This window comes from Morus notabilis, unplaced genomic scaffold (assembly GCF_000414095.1).
Source record: "Morus notabilis unplaced genomic scaffold, ASM41409v2 Scaffold452, whole genome shotgun sequence".
NCBI lineage: Eukaryota > Viridiplantae > Streptophyta > Magnoliopsida > Rosales > Moraceae > Morus > Morus notabilis.
Genome location: NW_010362077.1, coordinates 46,107 through 68,711, shown reverse-complemented (window position 1 = coordinate 68,711; position 22,605 = coordinate 46,107). Strand labels below are relative to the sequence as shown.

Sequence of the window (22,605 nt, the reverse complement as noted above, 5' to 3'; positions counted from 1 at the left end):
AGCCCGTAAACCACTAATCACTTTTTGCACACTGTTCACTCAGCCAATTAGTCTCCCATTACGGCTCTGTGCACAGCTGTAACCCTCTTCTGTCCCCCGTAGGGGCGGTTTTAAGGGGTTTGCATTTAATGCCTGGACTGTGGACATCCCTTACGCAGCTTGCCACGTCAGGCTTTCCCTCAAGGAGCATTCCCCTCGTCGTCAGTGTTGTTTAGCCCAATCGTTCTTCTTGGCGGTGGACTTCCATGTTGTAAGGTCGATGGTACGACCTGTCGACGTCAGATGAAACCGACGCCCTAAGTTGGGCTTTTTACCCGGGCTCTAAACGACGGAAGGAAAGGGGGTCCCAGACGTCGAGGGTTCTACTTTGCGAGGAGAGGTTAAGGCCACGTGTCATGTTGTCCTCCCTCCATGTGTCCTCCATATTTTCTCCCATAACACTAACCAAACTACAAGTCCAATTTCTTTTCATAAAGTATGTTTCTTCGGGTAATGCTCTAATAGTAATGTATTTTTTGGATGGATATCATTTTTCTTTTTTTGTGTGATTTACAGTTTCTTTGGGTAATGCTCTGATAATCAACTATTTATTGGATTGATATCACTTTTTTGAGTGATTTGCATTTTATGTTTGTTAGTGCTTAGTTGATGTTTTTGTTCTTGTTTGGCTTGATGATCTTTAATTTTTTATAGATTGAGGAGAAAAATGAAGTAATTTATTGAGAAATTGGATTTGATTCTTTTAAGAGGTCAATGACAAAATTCTTTTTTTTTTCACCATGGAAAAACTCAAAATCAAGCTTAATCTTTTTTTTCCTCTGAGCTTAATCTTTGGTTTGTGCCATGTTTGTGGGGGTTTTTTTTTATATATATATAGAGTTAAATTCATCAGACGTCTTGAGCTTTTTCCTTTTTCTATAATTTGTCCCTAAAAGTGTACAAACTTAAACTTAAAACTCTTTAATGTTTACATTCCATTATATTTGTATGGAAAGAATGGATAAGCATGTAATTTCATCTCAAAGGATAACACTTTTGTAATTTCACAAAGTAGTTTTAGAAATCGGACCATAGTTGACAACAGTTTTCAGAATATAAAGAGATAAGATCATTGTTCTTAATCAAACTCATGTACCTATTGACCTTTAAGGCTACAATGGACGATTGTGATAAGGAAAAATGACAAGCATCTATGAAACTCGAGATGGAGTCTATGTACTACAACTCAGTCTGGAAACTTAAAGATCTACCTAAAAGAGTAAAACTCATTGGCTGCAAGTGAATCTTCAAGAGAAAGAGATGAGCTGATGGAAAAAAAAAATTTGGATTCAAGTCAAAAGTCACGTATGATATGGGACATAACTATAAAATTTTTAAACCATAGAATATAGTGACAACGATCAGGACTGTACGGAAGTCAAATGGCCCATTTTGATTGAATATAGAAACTAACATCACAAACTTAATATAATAATAACAAAACAAAAACCCCCGGGAACCCCGGGACACCCCCGGGACCCCCAGCACCCCCGGGACCCTAGGACACTCTCGGGATCCCCGGGACACCCTCGGGACCCCCGGGACACCCCTTGGATCTCCAGGACACTCCCGGGACCCCCGGGACACCCCCGGGACCCCCGGGACACCCCCGGAACCCCCGGGATCCCCGGGACACCCCTGGGACCCCCAGGATCCCCGGGACACCCCAGGGACCCCCAGGACGCCCCCAGAACCTCCGGGACCCCCGGAACCCCCGGGACCCATAGGATGCCCCCGGGACACCCCCGGAACCCAGAACCCCTGGGACACCCCCAGGGCCCCCGGGACACCCCCAAGCCACCCCCCGGGACCCCCGGGGCACCCCAGGGACTCCCGGGACAACCTCGGGACCCACAGGACACCCCTGGGACCCACTGGACACCCCTGGGACCACCGGAATACCCGGGACTCCCGCCCGCTTGTAAAAAAATTATAAAAAAAAATAAAACGCTGTCAAAAAGCCCCCGGCCCGCGTAGTCGGACCCCTAGGGGCAGGGATGGGTCAAAAATTTACATTTTTATTTATATTTTATATTTTAAAATTAATATACGATTTTTAGGAATTAATGCAACAAGTGACCCCATTTTTTTGATAAATATTAAATTTTCTGACTTTCCTTATTTTTCGTATTTGAAAAATGAAATAAAAGAAACACGGCATCAAAAAATTTTGAAATTTTGTAGACATGATCCTTATATTTTTCTAGTCATGCCTGCAAAAAAATGGCCTCAAAAAATGGCAAAAAAAAGTAAAACGATGTCAAAAATCCTCCGGCCCGCGTAGTGGGCCGCCCAAGGGCCGGAATGGATCAAAAATTTATATTTATATTTATGTTTTGTATTGTAAAATTAATATACAATTTTTAGAAATTAATGCAACAAGCGACACCATTATTTGATGAATATTCTATTTTTTATGTTTTTTCTTATTTTTCATCTTTGAAAAATAAAATAAAATAAAAAAGACGTCAAAACATTATGAAATTTTGCAGACACGATCCCTACGTTTTCTTAGGCATGCCTGTAAAAAATGACAAAAAAAAAAGTAAGAGCTCGTCAAAAAGCCCACGCCCGCGTAGTGGGGCGCCCAGCGATCAGGATGGGTCAAAAATTTACATTTTTATTTATTTTTTGCGTTCTAAAATTAATATATGATTTTTAAGAGTTAATACAAAAAGCGGCACCATTTTTTGGTGAATATTCTATTTTTTATGATTTTTTTTTAATTTTCATCTTTGAAAAATAAAATAAAATAAACACGACATCAAAAAATTATGAAATTTTGTAGAGCAATGCTTACATTTTTATGGTCATGTCTATAAAAAATGGCCTAAAAAAATGACAAGAAAAAGTAAAACACTGTCAAAAAGCCCCCACCCCGCGTAATCGGGTGCCTAGGGGCCGGGATCGGTCAACAGTTTACATTTTTATTTATGTTTTGCATTCCAAAATTAAAATATAATTTTTAGGAATTAATGCAACAAGCGGCACTATTTTTTGATGAATATTCTATTTTTTTACGATTTTCTTTGTTTTTCATCTTTGAAAAATAAAATAAAATAAAAATGAAGTTAAAAAATCATGAAAGTTTACAGACACAATCCTTATATTTTTCTGGGCATGCGTACAAAAAATGGCCTCAAACAATGACAAAAAAAAAAGTAAAACGCTGTCAAAAAGCCCCCGGCCCGCGTAGTAGGGCGCCCAGGGGCCGGGATGGGTGAAAAATTTACATTTTTATTTATGTTTTGTATTCGAAAGTTAATATACGAGTTTTGGGAATTAATACAACATACAACATCATTTTTTTATGAATATTCTATTTTTTATGATTTTCTCTATTTTTCACTTTTGAAAAATAAAATAAAATAGAAACGACCTCAAAAAATTATGAAATTTTGCAGACACGATCCTTACATTTTTCTGGGCATGCTTGCAAAAAAAAAAAGCCTCAAAATGGAAAAAAAAAATGTTGTGTAAAACCCCCGGCCCACGTAGTGGGGTGCCAGGGTCTAGGATAGGTTAAAAATTTACGTTTTTATTTATGTTTTGCATTCTAAAATTAATTTACGATTTTAAAGAATTAATGCAATAAGCGGCACCATTTTTTGATGAATATTCTATTTTTTATGATTTTCTTTATTTTTTGTATTTGAAAAATAAAATAAAAGCGATGTCAAAAAACTATGAAATTTTACAAACACAATCCTTACAATTTTCTGGGCATGCCTGCAAAAGATGGCCTCAAAAAATAACAAAAAAAAAAAACGCTGTCAAAAATTCTCCAACCCGCGTAGTAGGGCGCCCAGGGTCCGGGATGGGTCAAAATTTTACATTTTTATTTATGTTTTACATTCTAAAATTAATATACGATTTTTAGGAATTAATATAATAAGCGGCACCATTTTTTGATGGATATTCTATTTTTTATGATTTTCTTTATTTTTTGTTTTTGAAAAATAAAATAAAATAAAAACGACATCAAAAAATTATGAAACTTTGCAGATAGGATCCTTACATTTTTCTAGGCATGCCTGCAAAAAATGGGGTCCTAGGAGTCGGGGGTTCGGGCTCGGGACCCCCGGGTTCCGGGGGTTCTGGGGGTCCCGGGTGTCCCTGGGGTCCCGGGGTTCTGTGGGTCCCGGGGGTCCCAGGATTTCCGGGGGTTCCGGGGGTCCTGGGGGTCCCGGGGGTCTCAGGAGTTCCGGGGGTCCCGGGGGTTTCGAGGCTTCTGGGGGGGTTTTGGGGGTCCTGGGGGTCTCGGGGGGGTTGTGGGGTTCCAGGGTTCCGGGTTCCGGGAAGTCCGGGGGTTCAGGGGGTTCCAGCGGTTCCGGGGGTTGCGGGGAGTCCGGGGGGTTCGGGGGGGTCAAAATATTCTAATAATGTGTCTGCAAATAGAATTTATTTATGAATACATATGTCTTGTATATGAAATGTTTACCATAAGAATTATAAGAAAATATATTTTACATGCTAATCTGATTTTTGGTAATAAAAAATTTCTTTTCGAGTTAAAATGGTACCTTTATTCCAGAGGAAAACTGAAAGGAGCGAAAGGAAATTTCCAGAAAAATAAACAGAATTAGTATTTAAGAAACTCAACAAATGAGATTTCAACACAAAAGTTGGTAAACTGGAAAACGTGGAAAAATACCTGAAATGTCTCTAATTTCACTAGATCTAACGGAATTCCATTCCCCACTTTGATCATCCTCAAGATTCCATCGGTACTTCCCACTTAAAGCAGCTTGGCCAATTGTTCTACATTACACATTTACAACAAGAACATCATTAGCCCTTCATCATTTTCTGCCAATGCATTCGATTTCGAACATTCAGTTTTGATAATCTTATTGGCAAATTGTGATTAAAAAAAAACTTTTCTCAAACAAAAATTATGATTAATGCAAAAAAAAAAAAAAAAAAAAAGATTTTTTAAGTGAATGACTAAAATGGAGCATACCCTTCTCCAAGCAAGTGGACCATGAGAAGCATATTGTCATGCACTGCCCCAACTTGGTCTTCATAGTAGGCATCTTCCACAGTCAACAACCTAAGAGCATTCCAAATGCCATATTTCACACTTAGCTAAAGCAACAAACATATTTACAAAGCTTAATTGTTTTTACAAAGCTTGATCTTATAGAGTAAAAAACAAAAAGTAGAAAAAAATAGGCAATTTGTTTGTTTTTTGTGACTGGAATACATATAAGTTGAGGGTTTTCTGACCATGCTTAGGGAAGTAAAAGAGAAGAGAATGCTTGAAAAAAAAAAATATATTCTTTTTTCATTCTTTTTGGCCATTAAAGCATTTCATTCACTCGTTTTAGTTTGGATTTTCTTAAGAAATATGTATATTTGCTTCCAAAGGAAAGTTGAAAATTTCAAGTTAAAAGACAATTAATCAACAAAGAAAGTAGAACAAAGAGAAAGCTGTGATGTAAACATGAAGAGAGAGAGAGAGAGAGAGAGAGAGAGAGAGAGAGAGAACTTACATGGGATTCTGTCATCAAAGCGCCAGAAAATTACTAACACAAAGACTCTTGAGCGTCCTCTTAATCACAGAAGCGTTAATCTCCGCTTCACCCATTTCACCAAAACCAACTCTTCTTCAAACTCAAACGACAATTATCCCAAAAAAAAATCACTCTTGACGACACACCACTTTGATCAAAAAAGGAAAGAAGCTCACTCTCCAAACTGCAAAGATAGCGTTTTCTCGCAACAAAAAACCACAACAACAACAAGAAAAAACAGTTTTTTTTTTTTTTTCCCTTTTGGTTGTGACGGTTGGAAGAAGAAGAAGAAGAAGAGCTCTGAGCAACAACAAAAGCTGGGTTGTTTGTAAGAAATTATAAACAGAAAGTGGTCGGTGAGAGAGAGAGAGAGAGTAGTAATATAAACTGAGGAATATAAAAGCAGGTTTTGCATATATATACAATGAAGGTGGCGGTTTGGGTTTTGTTTCTATTGGTACTTTTTTTTCTGTTTTTTTTTTTTTTTTTTTTGCTCTCTTTGTTTCTCTGTAAAGCGTTTCGTCTTTAACAAACCCAAAAATTAAAAACAAATAACAATTAAAAAAAACAGCAAAAATAAAAAGATGATAAAGAGTCCGAAGTTGAAGGGAAACACTGAGATCTTGTGCATTTACTGTGTTAATATCTTTGTCTTTGGACTAACCAGGCGACTGGTCCCCACTGTTTTTTTTGGTCCCCCCTTTTTTTTTTTTTTTTTTTTTTTTTGATTTACCGGATTATGGTTGTGTTATTCTCTTTAGTCTGCCTATTATATCGGGATATTTTAAGATGAAAATCTCGTGATTTTTTTTAAGTGGTTGTTGTCGTTGTAGTATTGTTAACTAAATTATAAAATATGCCAATTAAGGTTAGTTTAATTGATGTTTAGTCGGTGTGTGAGTTGTTTTCAATATATTAAGTTGTGTGTTCAAAAATTAAATTATGAAGATTTTGAGATTAGGATTGGTATGGTGCGTTTAATGACGATTGGAGATGGTTTTGATGTCAATAAGATTGACTTTGATATCAAAACTAGAGCAAAACTGTCATTATGTGTAGATATTGATTATTGAAAAGCATATTTTGATCGCTCTCCTCCTCTTTTTTATCCTCTTTTTCTTCTTTATTTATAAGAAGGATTGTAATAATCTTTAATATTAATAAGATTTAGAAAATTAGATAATTAATGGATATAAATGCAGTATTCAAGAGGTTATCTAGTGAGGGGGCCATACGCATATCGCATTACCATTTGGATTGACCGCCCTCAGTCAAAAAAAAAAAAAAAAAAATTTTGAAGATAATAGATTTTTTTTTGACATCATTAAATTATTCTAAGAATCATCTCTTTAATAAGATTAAAAGAAAGAAAAAAGGAGAAAGAGATTATAGGGAAAATATTTGGCCCCTGTTATTGCTGCATGTTAATGATAGATCCTATTTGTGATCAAATAGTCATCATGAAAAGCCCAAAAAATACTTATTATGGAATATAAATGATAGCAAATGATTTTATTCATTGTATATATATCCAATACGATTGTGATCTTTTTCTTTCATCAATTGAATCTCTAATTAAAGAAATGGGAACCCATTTGTAATTGACATTGGTGAATTAACAACCGTAAACATGATGTGTTTCCTCAATAATAATTAATGAAAGCAATTAAAGAAAGAAAAAGTGTAGAGTAAGGCAAACATATTATTTTCAGTTTTGTTTTTGACAAAGTTCACTACATCTTCTCATTAGAAAAAGAAACCAAAAAAAAAAAAGTTTAATATCCCAATAAAAAAATATATAGTGATATTAAAAGTGGCTGAAAAGGTTCCAAACTCATAAAATACTGCAAAAGAAAATGCTCTAAATCTCACGAGAAGGTCATCACCATAAAAAAAAAAGGCACAAGTCCCTTTCGGAACTATAAGCATTAGAAGCAGTACTAGTACAGCCTGCTAAGCCAATGCAGTACTTAGTATGGTGCCAAGAATACATTACGCAATATCCCATTTGCTGATCATTATTACTTGTATAAAAAGAATACATAAACAAAGCATATTATAAAAGTTTCCATGCTAAATTCCGCCTACCACATCAAACTCAATGGATTAAGCACTTTAATTATTAATTAACTAACCCAAATCTAGCACAAAGCTCGAGACTTTGAGGTGAGAAGTGAGAAGTGAGAACCACATGGCTAACTAAGTGCAACTTAGCAATTTTGATAAGTTTTTGGTCCGTTTAGTTCGCTGATTTGAATTTTTAATTTGAGTTAAGATGTGACTTTATGTGAGTTTTTTACTGTAACAAAAAAGTTAGATGTGACTGTTTCTGATAACTTTATACTATAACAAAACTCGAATTGGTGAAATGAACAGGGTCTTTATTAATTAATTACATGGGCTATAATGCCTTAACTGCAGGATTATTATTACTCCCTATCACATTTCCAGATATGCTTATTACACCAATAATAAGTTACAAATATACTAGTTACTAAACAATTGTATAGTTACTAATATACTGGTTACTAAACAATTGTACTAACTTCTAAATACTCGAGACTAAGAGCTCGTTTAATTCGCTGATTCGAGTTGAGATGTGATTTTATATAAGAGCTTTTTACTGTAGTAAAAAAGTTAGATTTGACTGTTTCTGAGAGCTTTTGGCCTCGTTCGCTTCGCAGATTCGAGTTTTCAATTTGAGTTGATGTGGCATTTTTTAAGAGCTTTTAACTGTAGCAGAAAAAGTTAGATGTGACATTTTTTGAGAGCTTTTAACTGTAGAAACCTAGAACTGAAAACTCAAATCGGTGAAATGAACGAGACCTTTTACTATAATAAAACTCGAATTGGTGAAATGAACATGACCTAAGGCTCCCTCACAAGATCTTGAATAACACAGACTTAGACATCGGCGTCCGCGGCGGATCCACCATCACTATGCAGATTGGCAACGTTTGGCATGGTCAATGACACACGAAACTTTATTGTGTATCTCGTTTTTCAAGTAGTTACGTTATTTGGACTTGTTGCGTTGTCTGCATTGTATAGAGTTTCTAAAATTAATCGCTACATGCTGTCATAAACAATTTATAATGTGCTATATTCTTCCTCTAGTGATTCTCAACCATCTGCTTGTCTTGTGCTCCCTTCTAATGTTTATTGAAAATAACAAATACTACCTAAATCTGATGTTTATATGACGTGCATTTGAAAATTACGTTACAACTTTTATTCACTATGAAAATACAACCAAACGATAATAGATTTCCTTGTGAGCACAAGTACATTTCTAGCAATGTACACACGGATACTTCATTTGTTCACTTATTTTCAGAAAATGATACATGTCTTAAAAAGTAAATATATAGTCGCTGGAGTAACGTATTTTCTTTGGTATTCATACACGGACCCAAAATTATAAAGATAATTTATTACTTTATTACCCCTCTACGTACTGAATATTATACAAATATCGCACCCGATACCTTGCTGAAAATCATCTGCGGTGTAAGAAACACAAGAAAGCAGTACCTCTCTTATTCAACAAATGGTGAACACGTGTGCCTAATTCATTAAACAAATTCACCTTTAATGCTTTACGTAGCAGACTTAGTCTATATATATACGTCTATTGGAATTCCAAAGTATATACACACTTGACGTGTGCTTAATTGAGTGAAGTAGGAAATGACAATTGTCAGTTCCTAGAATAACAACACACTACTTAGTATACTCAGAAAAGTCGCAGCAGGAGTCGGTGCACGGCGTCGCCTCCTTTGTCGTTTAGCTTATCAGCTGCAGCTCTTGCCCTCTGCGCTGGTCGTTTTGGCGGTTCAGACCACTACCACCTTGGCCACCGATCGTTTCCCCAATCTGAACAAAACAAAAACTTGTCACGTTCAGGTTCGTTTCTTCATCTTTTCCTTTTTTGTTTATTTTTTCTTTACCTGTTTTTCAAGGAAATGCTTCTCATCTCTAAGTTCTTTTTCCTGAGCCCATTTCAAATGATATGAGAAAGTTAATACTCATCAAACGAGTGATCAAAGTCATGTCTACTTTTGCTTTTAGCTCCTTTTTTTTTTTTTTTTTTTTTTTTTTTTGTCAAAATTCTGTTTTCTTTTTGTTTTTGCTCTTTTTTTTTTTTTTTTTTTTTTTTTTTGGTGTTTAGGTTATGTATATAGTAATTTGTTTATCTATTTATCGTTGTTGTAATCGTTTGAATTAATCTCATAAATGGCTCATCAAGTTTATCATCTATCATACTTTAGTTTTCTAACTTTTAAAATATCTCAGTTAATCTCTAAAATTTTACTTTATTTTTGTTTTGGTCTTTTTATTAGTTAAGTGTTAAATGTTTGATAAAATCTGTAGAAATTAGAAACATCCAGAGTTTAAGGACTTAAGCAATAAAAAAAACAAAACTTAAGTTTCATATAGTCTTTAAATTTTATTGCTTCTAATTTTAGTCCTTAATTTACTCAGATTCGGTTAAGTACTTAATACCTAGTTAACGTAAAGGACCGAAATTGTAACAGAACAAAGCCTTAAGAGTCCAACTGTAGGACGTTTTAAAGTGAAATTAAGAGTAAATCTTAAAAAACCAGATTAACCCTAATCTTTTCTTGGTTCTTATTATCATGTAGCGATATTTGTGATTATGGTCGTGAATACAGTACCACAGGAATCAGGATCAAACATATAGACCTATGATAGCACTGACAATGTTACCTAATAAATAAACGTTTCTGTGAATTTTTAGATTTTGGAAAACGATACAAGCATCTACAAAGTAAAGCACTTTGTCAAGCAATCAGAGTAAGTAACACTTAAATGACTTATATTACGAGACTATGAATTTCTAGGATTTTTTTTCTTTTTTCTTTTTTTTTTTAAGTAAATGAAGAGAAAAAGAGCTAGATTAGGATACTTAAGGCCCGCTTAAAAGGTATACTCAAATTATGATTTGGGTTCATTGGTAGAAACTTTATGAGAGAGGAAATTTTGGAATTTAAACTCTTTGTGAGATAAAAAACACTGTAGGAAAATCATGATTTGGATTTGAGTATAGCTTACAAACAACCCCTTAGTGCATCATAATTAGGTTGACACCCGCTAAGCATCTAAAATCAGCCCAAATTTCTAGAAATTCTTAGATGGCAAACTGACTTGATCTTTAGCCAAGTATTCCACACAATTAACAGGAGTTAAGGAGAAAATATGGAGTGTTCATTTGCACAACTCAAGTCATATTGCTACAGTATTTTCTCTCATATAAATTAAAATTTAGCCTTTTTGCTACAGTATTTCTCTCTCACATACACAACCCAAGAGTATAGGCAATACCACCCAGATAGGCTATGCACAATACAATGAGATATATATATATATATATATATATATATACATACATACATACATACATTGCAAAGAAAATTGCAAAAAAGTAAAATCTCAACGTCAAAAGTTTCTTCCTTTGCCCTTATTCAGATAATGAACATTGCAAACAACACAAGCAAGATGTTGCGAAGGACTCAAGTGAAGTTGGAAATTAAAGACGTACCTTCTCAGCAAGTGCTGATAAAGTTTCCATCATTAGCTGTGTCTGCAGCGTAATAAACAATGATTGTCTATGTGAATTGTATCTTAAGCAAGCTAGGAGAACCATATGTGTTCTTGTGAGACTAAAAGAAACTGAGATCTCATATTAATAATCAAAAATTATGTATGAGAGATTAAATGGAAAAGGGAAGAGATTTCCCGGGCGATAAAACAAAAGAAAAAACTCTGGAAAAGAATCCCAAACTCTCAAAAGATAAGAGAAAAGTAAGCTACTAAAATCCTTCACACTACGAATCCAAAAACGCTATCCATACTTCAATTCTATCCCACAAGACTGCACATTCTTCTCTATGATCCTCAAAAGTTCGATGATTTCTCTCTAGCCACACTTTCCGGTCACAACAATGCTAAAGCAACTAGCTTCCCTAAAGAATTCGTCCTAGTTCCAAATCCTGACCAAAAGGAAAACTACAAAATGTCCTTGCAAATTTCCACCTATTGTGAGACTAAAGGATATAAAAGGAATTATACCTTACATTTTCTACCCTTCTTGCTAGGTTCTTTTTCCAATCAAAAGCTATTGTGTGCCTCGTATTCTCTATACCATTAGGTGACCTAAGTTCCGGTTTCTGAGTTTTGATTTATATATAATTTCATGTATAATTTTATTCTCTTCAACAATTACTACAAAATTTATAATGAGACTCTTTTAACTTTGCCCATTCGCTTGAAACTATTTATCTCCAATTCTCCAAACGATTGACCCACAAGCCTTTCATATAACTGAGAAAAAAGAAAAGCTAAGATTTAGATCTAGTTTTTAAATAATTTGACCTTTCTTAGTCTTGTTTCTCTTAACAAAGTAAACAATCTGACCTTTCTTAGTCTTGTTTCTCTTAATAAGGCTCCCAGATTTCCTTCAATATTTGTGAGCTCCTTTGTAGTTAGCTGTTCAACATTGAGGTTACTGTATATGCAAATACAACTTATCAGGATTATCATTGTTGTCAAAACATCTGGACATGGACCTGAAAGTAAGTACCTCATCGCTTCAAGCAGTTCAGCACTCCGGAATCCACTAATACTGTCTGTAAGACTCTTCTGCATGATTAGACCCAAAAAAAAAAAAAAAAAAAAAAAAACAGAGAGAAAAATAAATAAGTAAAAAACGGTATTCTATTTCATTGCTATTATTGTATTTGTTTCACACACTTAGAGCTCTGTGGAGAACATGAACAAAATGAATTATAATAATAATAAAAATAATAATAAAAAAAAAACAAAACAACAACAAAAATATTTTTCCCTGAGGTGAGTGCTTATGAAGTGTATTTTGTTAAGGACCCTGAGTCGGTTAGTTAGTATAGCTACAAGTGCTTAGAGGTTTGTTAGTAGTCAGAGAATTTGTTGGACAAATACCAATTTTATAACTAAGAGGGGAGCAACTAATGGACGGGGGAGAGTTTTGGGGCTCGGGAAACCAAGATTTGGGAGAGTTGCAGCCTCTTGAATGCTGCTAATTGTATCAGTTTCATTGTTTGAGTCAATTAAGCTACAACTCTTCAGTTCTACTCTCTATTCTTGTGTAATTTCTACTGTGTTGCTGCTCCAAGGAATTCCTAGGTTCTCAACATATTTTATCTTAAAATGGGTAGAATACAAAAAGGAACGGAAAACAAAATGGGTTGAATTGAAGCTTCTAATTAGTTAAATCGGTTTACTCAGCAAAGGGATGAAATATGTTCTATGTTTTTTAATCATTGTTATCACTATTATTTGAAGAAAGTGTTTTGCTCCAACTTTTTTCAGTGCATGTTTCACTTTCTTTTTTTTTTTTTTTTCTTTTTTGAAGAGAAACGGAACACTTTAAAGGAAAAGGGAACAAGGAAAAGAGAGCAAAAGGGTAGAACTCCAGAATGATGTGTCTAAGGGCCAGTTTTTGCAATTTTCTCAAGAGGAATTCCTACACTAAATCAGTTCCAAATTTGACACCTGCATTATGAAGCCCAAGATATAGATTGTTGTTTTTGGAAACATAGAAAATCATGACTTATGCTCTGTAGGAACATTACAATATTTTGTAGGATGACATGCATTTCACTGAAAAAAAGGCCACAAATAAAAAATGAGACTCGTCTGTGGCTCCGAAAAATGAGACTCATCTGTGGCTCCGTGTGTGTGTGTGTGTGTGTGTGTGTGTGTGTGTGTGTGTGTGTGTGTGTGTGTGTGTATATATATATATATATAAAAGGATTCACTTTTTATTAGGATATGGTGGTAGGCACCATGGGTGTTCCTATTGTTCAATTCAATATGTATGGAGTTGAATGCGGGGTCAACCTTTGGTTTATCAGCAGTCTTGACAGCAAATTCTTCATTGTATGTCCTGTAGCGCTCAACTGTTTTTCCTAAACTGAAGCAGGAGAGGAAAACTATAAGCATACGCAAAAAACAGATGTACTCTCTGTTGCAAGCAGCAAAAGAAAATGAGTACTCAAAATGTAGTACAACTTGATATGATAAAAATCTCAAAAAGCCATCTAGAGTCTAGAGCAGTTCAAGGAGTTTTTGCATGAAAAAAAAAAACTCACGTCTCTTTTCATCTCCTTAGGTTTTCTTGCAATTTTTCATTTCTACTTTAGATTTTCCTTAATTATTAAAAAATTAAAAAAACAGAGGTTTTGTTTTTTTTTTTTTCAAATTTCAGTGGTATTTTCATGTACAATAGGAAGTCAGGAAATATTAGCCTCAGCTTTAGATCTTGTGGATAATACTTTGTGAAGAAAATGTCTGCAATTCCAAATCAAATTACCCAAATCTTGACTGTCAATGTCCCTAAAATGACCATAAACTCATTACAGCAAGTTGTTTACTGTATAGCATACTTGGACACTTCTTTTTATAGGGCAACAAGTATTTTTATTGCTTAGAGTCAATGATGATATTAATATTGCATCATTTGTATGCGTCACACCATTCACCACAGAATTCTTCATGATGATAATAAAATAAAAATGAACTAGTATAGAGAATGAACTTATTCAAATTTCATCAACTTGAGAGGTCTTGGCTTTAAAAAAAAAAAAAAAAAAAAGAAGCCCGAAGCTTTTGAAGCCTTCTAGCATTACGCTGGTAAGGAGTTACAGGTAAGTTATAACTCCACCACGAGTCCAACCTAGCTACCCAGAATGATGTGGGATCACTGATTACGTAGGATAACACTATCAGTGATCTCTTCATGCATGGATATTTCTAAGCTAGCACATGTTAATTAATTAAGCAATAGGCGCACGGCAAAAGAGAACTGCTAGAAGCGCACGGCCTAAGGATTGGAGGCCCACCACCTCCAGGTTTGAGCTACATTGCCTTGGGAGAGGGAGGCATACAACTTAGGTTTGGAGGTTCTCGGCCTAGTGTTAAGAGGCATAGGGCCTAAGATCATTGAAGGGGAGAAAAAAGAGATGTTTGTCATGGAAGATCAATTAGAGTATGAAGCTATGATACCAAAACAATTGTTAAAGATCATGTTTGCTTGTCATGAAGAGGAATATTTTCCTTTCCAATCTATTGGTGTGCTTATTTGGAAGGCAAATCTGGTGAGGGCCAATGTAGGGAATGACAAAAAGCAGAAGCCAATCCTGACTCATCCCATGTAATGTTTCTTTTTTTTTTTTATTGGAATAACCAAAGCACTGTTTCCATAGTCACTAATAATTATATTAACATTCTTATTCCTAAAGCTAGATAACACTAGAAAGAAATTCCAAGTTATCTTGAATTTCATTTCCTATTTTCCAGGTAAGTAAATGCTGGAAAGAGAATTTCCTATTTATTTTCTCTCTCTTCCAGCACTTTTTCCTTTTTCAATTACATTTCATTACAAGTAAACATGCACGCACTCACACACTCAAACATATGCATACACACACACACGCGCATTATGTTTCATTCAAAAAGATATAATATATGTGTGCGTGTCTTGTTTGGTGCCAAATCTCATATTAAGAATTGTACATATACTGAAGTTGAATCTCAACATGTATTCAAAAGGAAACTAGTCTTTTACGATACTTGAAATTGAAGTTCAAGCATATATTTTATTGTGTTTTGTACGGAAAGTTTGAAGCAGTACACAAAACTAACAGGCTCGCTATATCATTTCAACACTACATAACATTGGCATGACAATATGCATTTGAAATTATCAATATTAAATCCCTTAATGGGTATACTTTATTCTTGTTATTGTCCATAAGTTGGTACAATATTGTTTTTCTTTAAAGAGCTATCCTTGTTAAGTCTTAATTTTGGAAGATAACATAACAAGAATAAAAGTACACATCCATCTCAAACAAAGATGAAATGGAACTTTATAGCTTCAATATTTGAATATAGAATCTATGAATGATTATGAAGTAATATTTTCTAGATTCTGTGCATTTTATAAATATTCTAAAATGCGATTTTCTTAAGTGATGATGCTTACTAGGAAAGGAAATGAGATTTTTATAACTCTATAGCAGAATTAAATGACAAGGGAGATTCACTATTTTACATTGCTATAGCCTAATAATACTACTCATCACGTGTATTTTTCTAAAACGAACCAATAAATCCAACCCAAACTGAATGAAGGCCGAGGAACAACCAATCTCACATCAATTATAGTCTAGATTAATGCTTTGTTAACGTGTGTTTTGTATTTTTGATAAAAGGTTACATTTCAAACTTAACCAAAGCGCACAAACCATTGAAATTTACATACATAATTATATAGCAAATAGTCGTCACATGAATATGCAAGACATGTGTGCTTTATCTCCAGGATTTCTAAATTCCATGTGTCTTGTGATCTAAATATATAGGACATATGCATGTGAGACTTAACTTTATAGCCTAGACAAGCCCTTTACACGTACCGATCTTTTCTCCATCAATTGAACTTAGAGGACATTTAGTTTATGTATTCAGAATTATTCTCGTTTTACGTGTATTTTTTTGTAAGAGAAAACACTGTAGAAAATCATGAATCATGAATCATGATTCAAAATCAGGGACGAATATAAGAAACAAACGTCCCCTTAGTGATTGTGTCCGTTCTGCAGAACCTAATCACATCTTTATCTAAAAGTAAACAATATTTTACTCCCAACCTTTTCCCCCACTAATCCTATTCACAAACAATAAAAAACCCCTTTAGGTACTGAATTTCCTCACTATATTCTGACCTTTAAATCTGATTTCCACTATTTTATTTTACACAATACTATAAACGGATTCTTCCAAGTCCCTCTGAAGCTGGTTCTAGGATATTAAACATTCCTAGCTTTTCAATGAGTTGATGAAAATTCGCACTAGGAAGACTTTTGACAAGGACATCAGCTACCTGATTTGATGATAAAACATAGCATGCCCGCTGATCACTCTCCCAACCAGATCAAGCCGATTAGACATTTGATGTGAATTCAATGTGAATAGGATCCGGTGGATCACCGTGCATAGCTGCATGTGGTGTTGGGTCGGATTTGAGCATCAACGGGGAGTAAAAACAAGACTAGAATAAAATTTCTCTTTGATAAAATACCTTCCATCTCCACGTGATTTGTTCTATCATGTTAAACGAAGTTATGGGCAATTTCGACCGATGCCTAATGATCACTGATAAGTGCGTCATTTGATATAGTTTTCCGATCAATTTTCCCATGTTTCCTCGCTCGCTTCTTGAGTATTTTATGTTTTTATTGTGTTTTTGTGTTTTTAGGTGTTTTGGAGGTTAAAACAAGTTTGGAAACTCAAAGGGATCAATTTGAAGAAGTTACGGGCGCCTCGGCTCTGAAACAAGCACCACGGCACTCTAAAACACGAAATCAAACCTAATTCAGAAGCAAATCTAGTTTAATTAAGCAAACTATACCAAACCAAATCCGATTTGGAAGAAGATTCAATTCTGAAAAAAATCCAAGCAAATCTTATCACATGATAATCCTAAGTTTTAAATCGTAACAATCCTAGAGACCGAAGATTCTAGATCTAATTAATACATGATAATCCCATAGAAAAACTCTCATCTCCTCAATGACTGCATCTACTTTTTTTTGGATCCTAAAAGTTCACAATATTTATTCGGTCAAGCTAAGATTGCCGATTTAATAAGAGTGAACCCCCCTCCCCGCGAAGAAAAGGACCTCTTCCAAGCATCAATCTTCTTGCCAATTTCATGACCACCGGTTCCCAAAATGGCGAAATCAATGGATTTTCCACAAGAGGAAAGCCTATATAATTGATTGGCCATGCCATCCTTTCCATCTCTACTTCTTCTAAATTGATTCCCAAATTAACACTTTTTCTACTTCCGGACATTTCATCAAGTCTTGATCCATAGCCTTATCCACGGGGCATCCAAGAGCATTGCCCACCAAAGTACATTGGATCTCCTAGTCGTAAACCTCTAGAATCCCTAATCTTTTCCCTTGGTCTACCATTGATTATCATTGAGAATGACACCAAAGATAAACAGCCCTTAATCCACCTCCTTAATCTAACTCTAAAACACTTTATTCTTCAATACCGAATCCAACAAATCCCATTCGACATGATCATATGAGTCTTCTCAACATAAATTTTAAACCATACAGACCTACCACCCCATTGATAATCTTCCACTACCTGATTAGCCATGAGCACCACATCTGAAATTTGTCGATCGACCACAAAAGCCCCTTTTGCCTTCGAAATGGTTTCTTCTATTAAATCCTCTAGCCTAGAGACCAGAACCTTAGAAATCATCTTGTACAAACTATTGATGAGGCCAATTGGCCTAAAGTCACTAATCTTACAAGAGTTTAACTCGTTATGTAAATGGGCGTATGTCCTATTGTTTAATCCATTGACATCTCTTTGAGTGAAATTCATGATCTCATTTTTCAAAACATCCCAAACTAGCTAAAGACAAGCCATTGAGTAACCTTCTTCCCCTGGAGCTATAATCTCATCACATTCAAAAACAACCCTCCCTACTTCTTCCTCATCAAACGGCTTTTCCCAATCAATCGCTTCTAACTATGAAATTGGGCTACAATCAACCTCAGCAATGCCTTTCAAACGCCTACCGAAGAAGTGTAGAGGTTGTTAAAAACAATTACTAACTTAAATTCACAATTTCCCCTTCACTATCAATGATGTTCCCATCAAATCAAATGGTTTCAATTTGTAAACGCTATTTCTTGCCTTTGATAGGAACATGCTGGGCAATTTCTCCCCCCACTAGACCAAACGGCCTCTTTTCTAATTTCTGAATTTGATGTATCATTAGCAACCATGTATCACAACCCAAATTATTATATGCCTGTGTATTAAACTCATTACAAATCGATAAATCAATTGTGCATGGAACGAATGTATTTTCTTTACTTCTCTCTTTCGTAAAGGATTCGTAATAAGGTGAGTAGGCCCCTAGCAATGAATTCAAATTTCATTCTCGATACGAAGCTGAGAAGAAATTTTACTTCTACGATGAGCCTAGTATGAAAGAATGTATAATTGATGATAGGAGTCCTATAGGCACTCATTAGGTTAGCAGGAGGTTTGAATTCTTCTCATTAGGTTGCTGACAACTTTTCCGCGACGAAACCTGCAACTTATAGCGACGACTTGTTCGTCGCTGTACATATTTTTTAGGGACCACAAGTTTGTCATCGCCAAACATATTTTCAACGATAGATCTACAATGACGACAATTTATCGTCGCTAATTGTTTATTAGCTACGACAATTCCGTTTAATTGTCGTCGCTAAAAACCTTCTTTCTTATAGTGAATTAATGTCAAGCTTAACTAACGGTACACCACCAAAAATATAACAATGAGATTGCGTTTGAATTGCCTGAAATTTTGCATTGATCTTCAAAGAGATCTTTTTATCCCTCAACTGTTGGCTTTTGTTTCTAAAGACCTAGGCATGATACGGTTGATGTAAAAGACCTGGATTAAAATGTGCTTAAATACCTTGATGTTTTACGTATGTTCTTCTAGTTTCTATGCATGGGATGGTAATTCATACGTAATTATATACTACTTTTTAAGTCTTAGCCGTCACTATATATATATATATATATATATATATATATATATAACGATGAATTTGCAACTTTCTTCGTGGATCGCCGTTGTCAGACACTTGCAAGAGTTCTAACTGATTATATCTTTTCAGTGAATTTGTATACGTATACGTGACCTTATACGGTGAGTCAATTTGTCCGTTGCAACTTCCATCTCATAGTGTCTAGTCTCTCTTTTTTTTTTTTTATAAGTTTACCATCAAAAACTTGCATCTCAAAGTTCTAAATTTTCTTTTGTTTTTCACAAAAATACGAACCTATAGATCATAGATCTTACGATCGTTTAGAAATTAGGATCCTTATTCTCGTTACCTAAATTAATTCCTACAAGTCATAAGGCCTCACTACTTAAAAAGCTTATACCAAAACTATTAAGTCTCGTTTATTTTACCGATTCGAGTTTTCAATTCTAATTTTACTACAGTTAAAAACTCTCCTAAAAAATTACATTTAACTTTTTTTATTACAATAAAAAATTCTTATATAAAATCACATATAAATTCAAATTAAAAACTCTAATAACTGAACGAACAACTCTAATAACTGAACGAACGAGTATTCGAAAACTATTTACTCCAAAAGCCAAACAAAAAAAGTGATGTAATGACAGAGCATGAGCTAATGAACAAAAAAGAAAGCACCACTTCCGAGGATACATGAAGTCATCCCTCAGAACCAAAAGAAGACAAAAAGCAAATCAACAGAGCTATAATACAGCTATGAAATGATTCGGCGCCGTCTTTCGGTTGATAGCAACTAGTAAATTTTTTTATTTTCTTTTTAAACTTTAAAATTAAAGTAGGGAACTTTAAGTAAAGTAAAAGTAGTCGGAGGTGGATTAATTATTAGATTATATTTACAATCACAATAGAAAGATATTTATATAGCAAAATGTTATATACTTTTGTTCTAACTCAAAACTTACTCAGTAAATTTGTGTGTTTACCGTATCAAACTCTGACACATGTGAATTAACACTTTCGGGCACAAATATTACTGCTCCAATATATATGCTAAACCAAAATACTAAAAGTTTTATAATACAATGCTAAATTAGTGCGCGCTAATACTAAACGTTTAATTCATAGATTAAAATTATGTGATTAAAATTATTTTTAATTTATATATTTTTTATGAAAAAAAATACTGTAACGAACCATGAACTATAATTCAAATTATGATTTAAATCCTCCAACCAAACATCCCTTAAATTTTAACTTTTAGTAAGAAAATCACTTTAAGATGTAAATCTCGTTCATATCGTTGATTCGAGTTTATAATTCAAATTTTGTTACAATATAAAACTCTCACAAACAGTTATATCTAATTTTTTTATTACAATAAAAAATTCTCACATAAAATCATTTCTCAACTCTAATTTTAAACTCAAATCAACGAATTAAACGGACCCGTAATATTATTTTTTTGTGTTATATATTCCATATGATATATATTTGATAGCAAATCTACCAACAATATATAACATATGTCAAATTTAATATTTGATTGTTATCGATTAATATGCTTTCTTTTTCATAAAATCATTATAAATTATAAATTTTTAAATTATTTTAGAAATTAGGTGACGTTTAATTCATGAATTCAAATCATATGATTAAAATTATTTTTGATTTATGTGTATTTTTTGTGAGTAAAAATACTATAGTGAATCACAAACTATGATTCGAATCAGGAAACGAATCTAGGTACCAAACGGACTTTAAAAGATCTTTTACAATTAGCATTTGAGATACCATCAAGTACTGAAGCACAATTAGAAATAACATATCAAAATGGAAACGTCAAACAAGCCATTGGCATTAATGTAGCTGTGGGTTAGAACACTCTTCCGTACACTCTGATCACCGAAGCTAACGTTCATCCTTTTATCCATACCAGCATATATAAAAATATATGTGCCCTATTTTATATATAACACAGAGAGAAAAACAAAAAAACAAATACAAAAAACAAAGAAAAAAGTTCAATCATGTCCAAGATTTAAGAAAGCAACTATGTACGTCGCTCTACTGTTTCCACAACCCACATAATCAATAATAACCAATACAACCAAATCGGTAGTAAAAAGTATGATCGATTTATACAGACAAACTAGACGGGAAAAAAAAAAACACAATACTGCGAAGGAAAGAATCAAACACGTTCTTTCAGTTCTTGAGCAAAAAACAAAAGGAAAAAAAAAAGAATCAAACACGTTGTAGCTTTCACAGAACAAATATACATATATATATATATATAAGTTGGTACCTGTGGGAGCTAGAGAACTCGTAGAGGTTGCCGCTGCCGGAGAAGACGATGAGACCGATTTCGACGTCGCAGAGGACGGAGAGTTCGTTGGCTTTCTTCATCAGACCGACTCTCCGCTTCGAGAATGTGACATGGCGGTTGTGCCTGTCCTCGATTCGCTTCATCGAGACTTTTCCCCTCCCCATGGATTTCCCAATCGCACAAACCCTAACTTTTCCCTGATTTTCTTTGCCTGCCGTGCAGAGAAAAAGGAAAAAAAGAGAAGAAAAGAACAAAACCTTGTCGTCATTTATAATAATTAGACGAGAGAAGGAAGGGCATTTTGTGATAACATTTTGTGATAATCACATTTGGAAGCGAAAAGACGCCATTAACCAGCTTGAAAAAGTGCGAAAGTCGGTGATTGAGGGGGGATTACGGAGACAGGAGAGCTTACCGACGGGGCTTTTGGGGTTCGACATGTGGCATCGTCTGATTCGCATTCTCCCGATACGGCGATTTTTTCTTTCCTTCCTTTCTACGAGAATGCGGTGCGACGGACTGTGGAGATGGTAAGAGTGGAATTAAAATGAGGGAGCTTTTTACTTTTTTAGTGATGCTCTCTCTCTCTCCTCGCACGTGCGAGGTTTGAAGAGTGTTTCTGACTCTCCCTCTTCCAATAGACTAACGTAACGTTTGGTAAGTTGATTCCATTTAAATTATGGTTCATAGTTTATTACAGTATTTTTTTCATAAAAAATACATATAAATAAAAAATAACTTTAATCTTGTGATTTTAATTCATGAACTAAACATCTTTTAAGATTACAATTGACTGATGTATTCGTGTTACGATTTGAATTATAGTCTGTGGTTCGTTATAGTATTTCTTTTATAAAAAATACACATAAATTAAAAATAATTCTGAATTATGATTCTGAATCTATGAACTAAACGTCTATTAGAAAATAAAATTTTAGCGTATATTTTGTACATGAGTTCTGCTATAGTAGAAACTAATTAAACTCCACGTGTTTTTGCATGTAGAAAATAATTTGTGTTAAGTTGTAATTAACTAATTATCATATTATTATTAAAAAAATATATAAAATTGAATGTAAAATCT

At 34.3% G+C, this 22,605-nt stretch overlaps 1 protein-coding gene and 1 long non-coding RNA gene across 3 annotated transcripts; one reads left to right on the top strand and one right to left on the bottom strand.

The window, feature by feature from the left end:
- Positions 1-9,006: 9,006 nt before the first annotated feature.
- On the bottom strand, positions 9,007-22,035 carry LOC21392504 (truncated transcription factor CAULIFLOWER A). Of its 2 annotated transcripts, XM_024167540.1 has the most exons (8): positions 21,937-22,035; positions 21,501-21,732; positions 13,458-13,530; positions 12,160-12,218; positions 11,994-12,084; positions 11,119-11,160; positions 9,506-9,547; positions 9,007-9,431 (listed from the first exon to the last, which is right to left on the bottom strand). In XM_024167540.1, exons 1-8 carry the CDS (start codon positions 21,980-21,982, stop codon positions 9,342-9,344), a joined length of 675 nt encoding a protein of 224 aa, XP_024023308.1. In that variant the 5' UTR covers positions 21,983-22,035; the 3' UTR covers positions 9,007-9,341. The 2 variants fall into 2 exon arrangements, with proteins under 2 accessions (XP_024023308.1, XP_024023309.1); XM_024167541.1 differs by lacking the exon at positions 9,506-9,547.
- LOC21411945 lies at positions 9,351-11,106 on the top strand. The gene is made up of 3 exons (XR_002902459.1): positions 9,351-9,461; positions 10,318-10,373; positions 11,046-11,106. It is a non-coding gene; the product is annotated as an uncharacterized LOC21411945 (long non-coding RNA).
- Positions 22,036-22,605: the final 570 nt, after the last annotated feature.

Excerpts from the sequence above, each read along its gene's own strand:
- LOC21392504 (XM_024167540.1), bottom strand. The coding sequence starts at position 21,982 with ATGCGAATCAGACGATGCCACATGTCGAACCCCAAAAGCCCCGTCG. Across the intron at positions 11,161-11,993 it reads GAGAAACAAGACTAAGAAAG|ACACAGCTAATGATGGAAAC; the intron begins GTCAGATTGTTT and ends ATTACGCTGCAG. Across the intron at positions 9,548-11,118 it reads TATCAGCACTTGCTGAGAAG|GAAAAAGAACTTAGAGATGA; the intron begins GTACGTCTTTAA and ends AAATGGGCTCAG.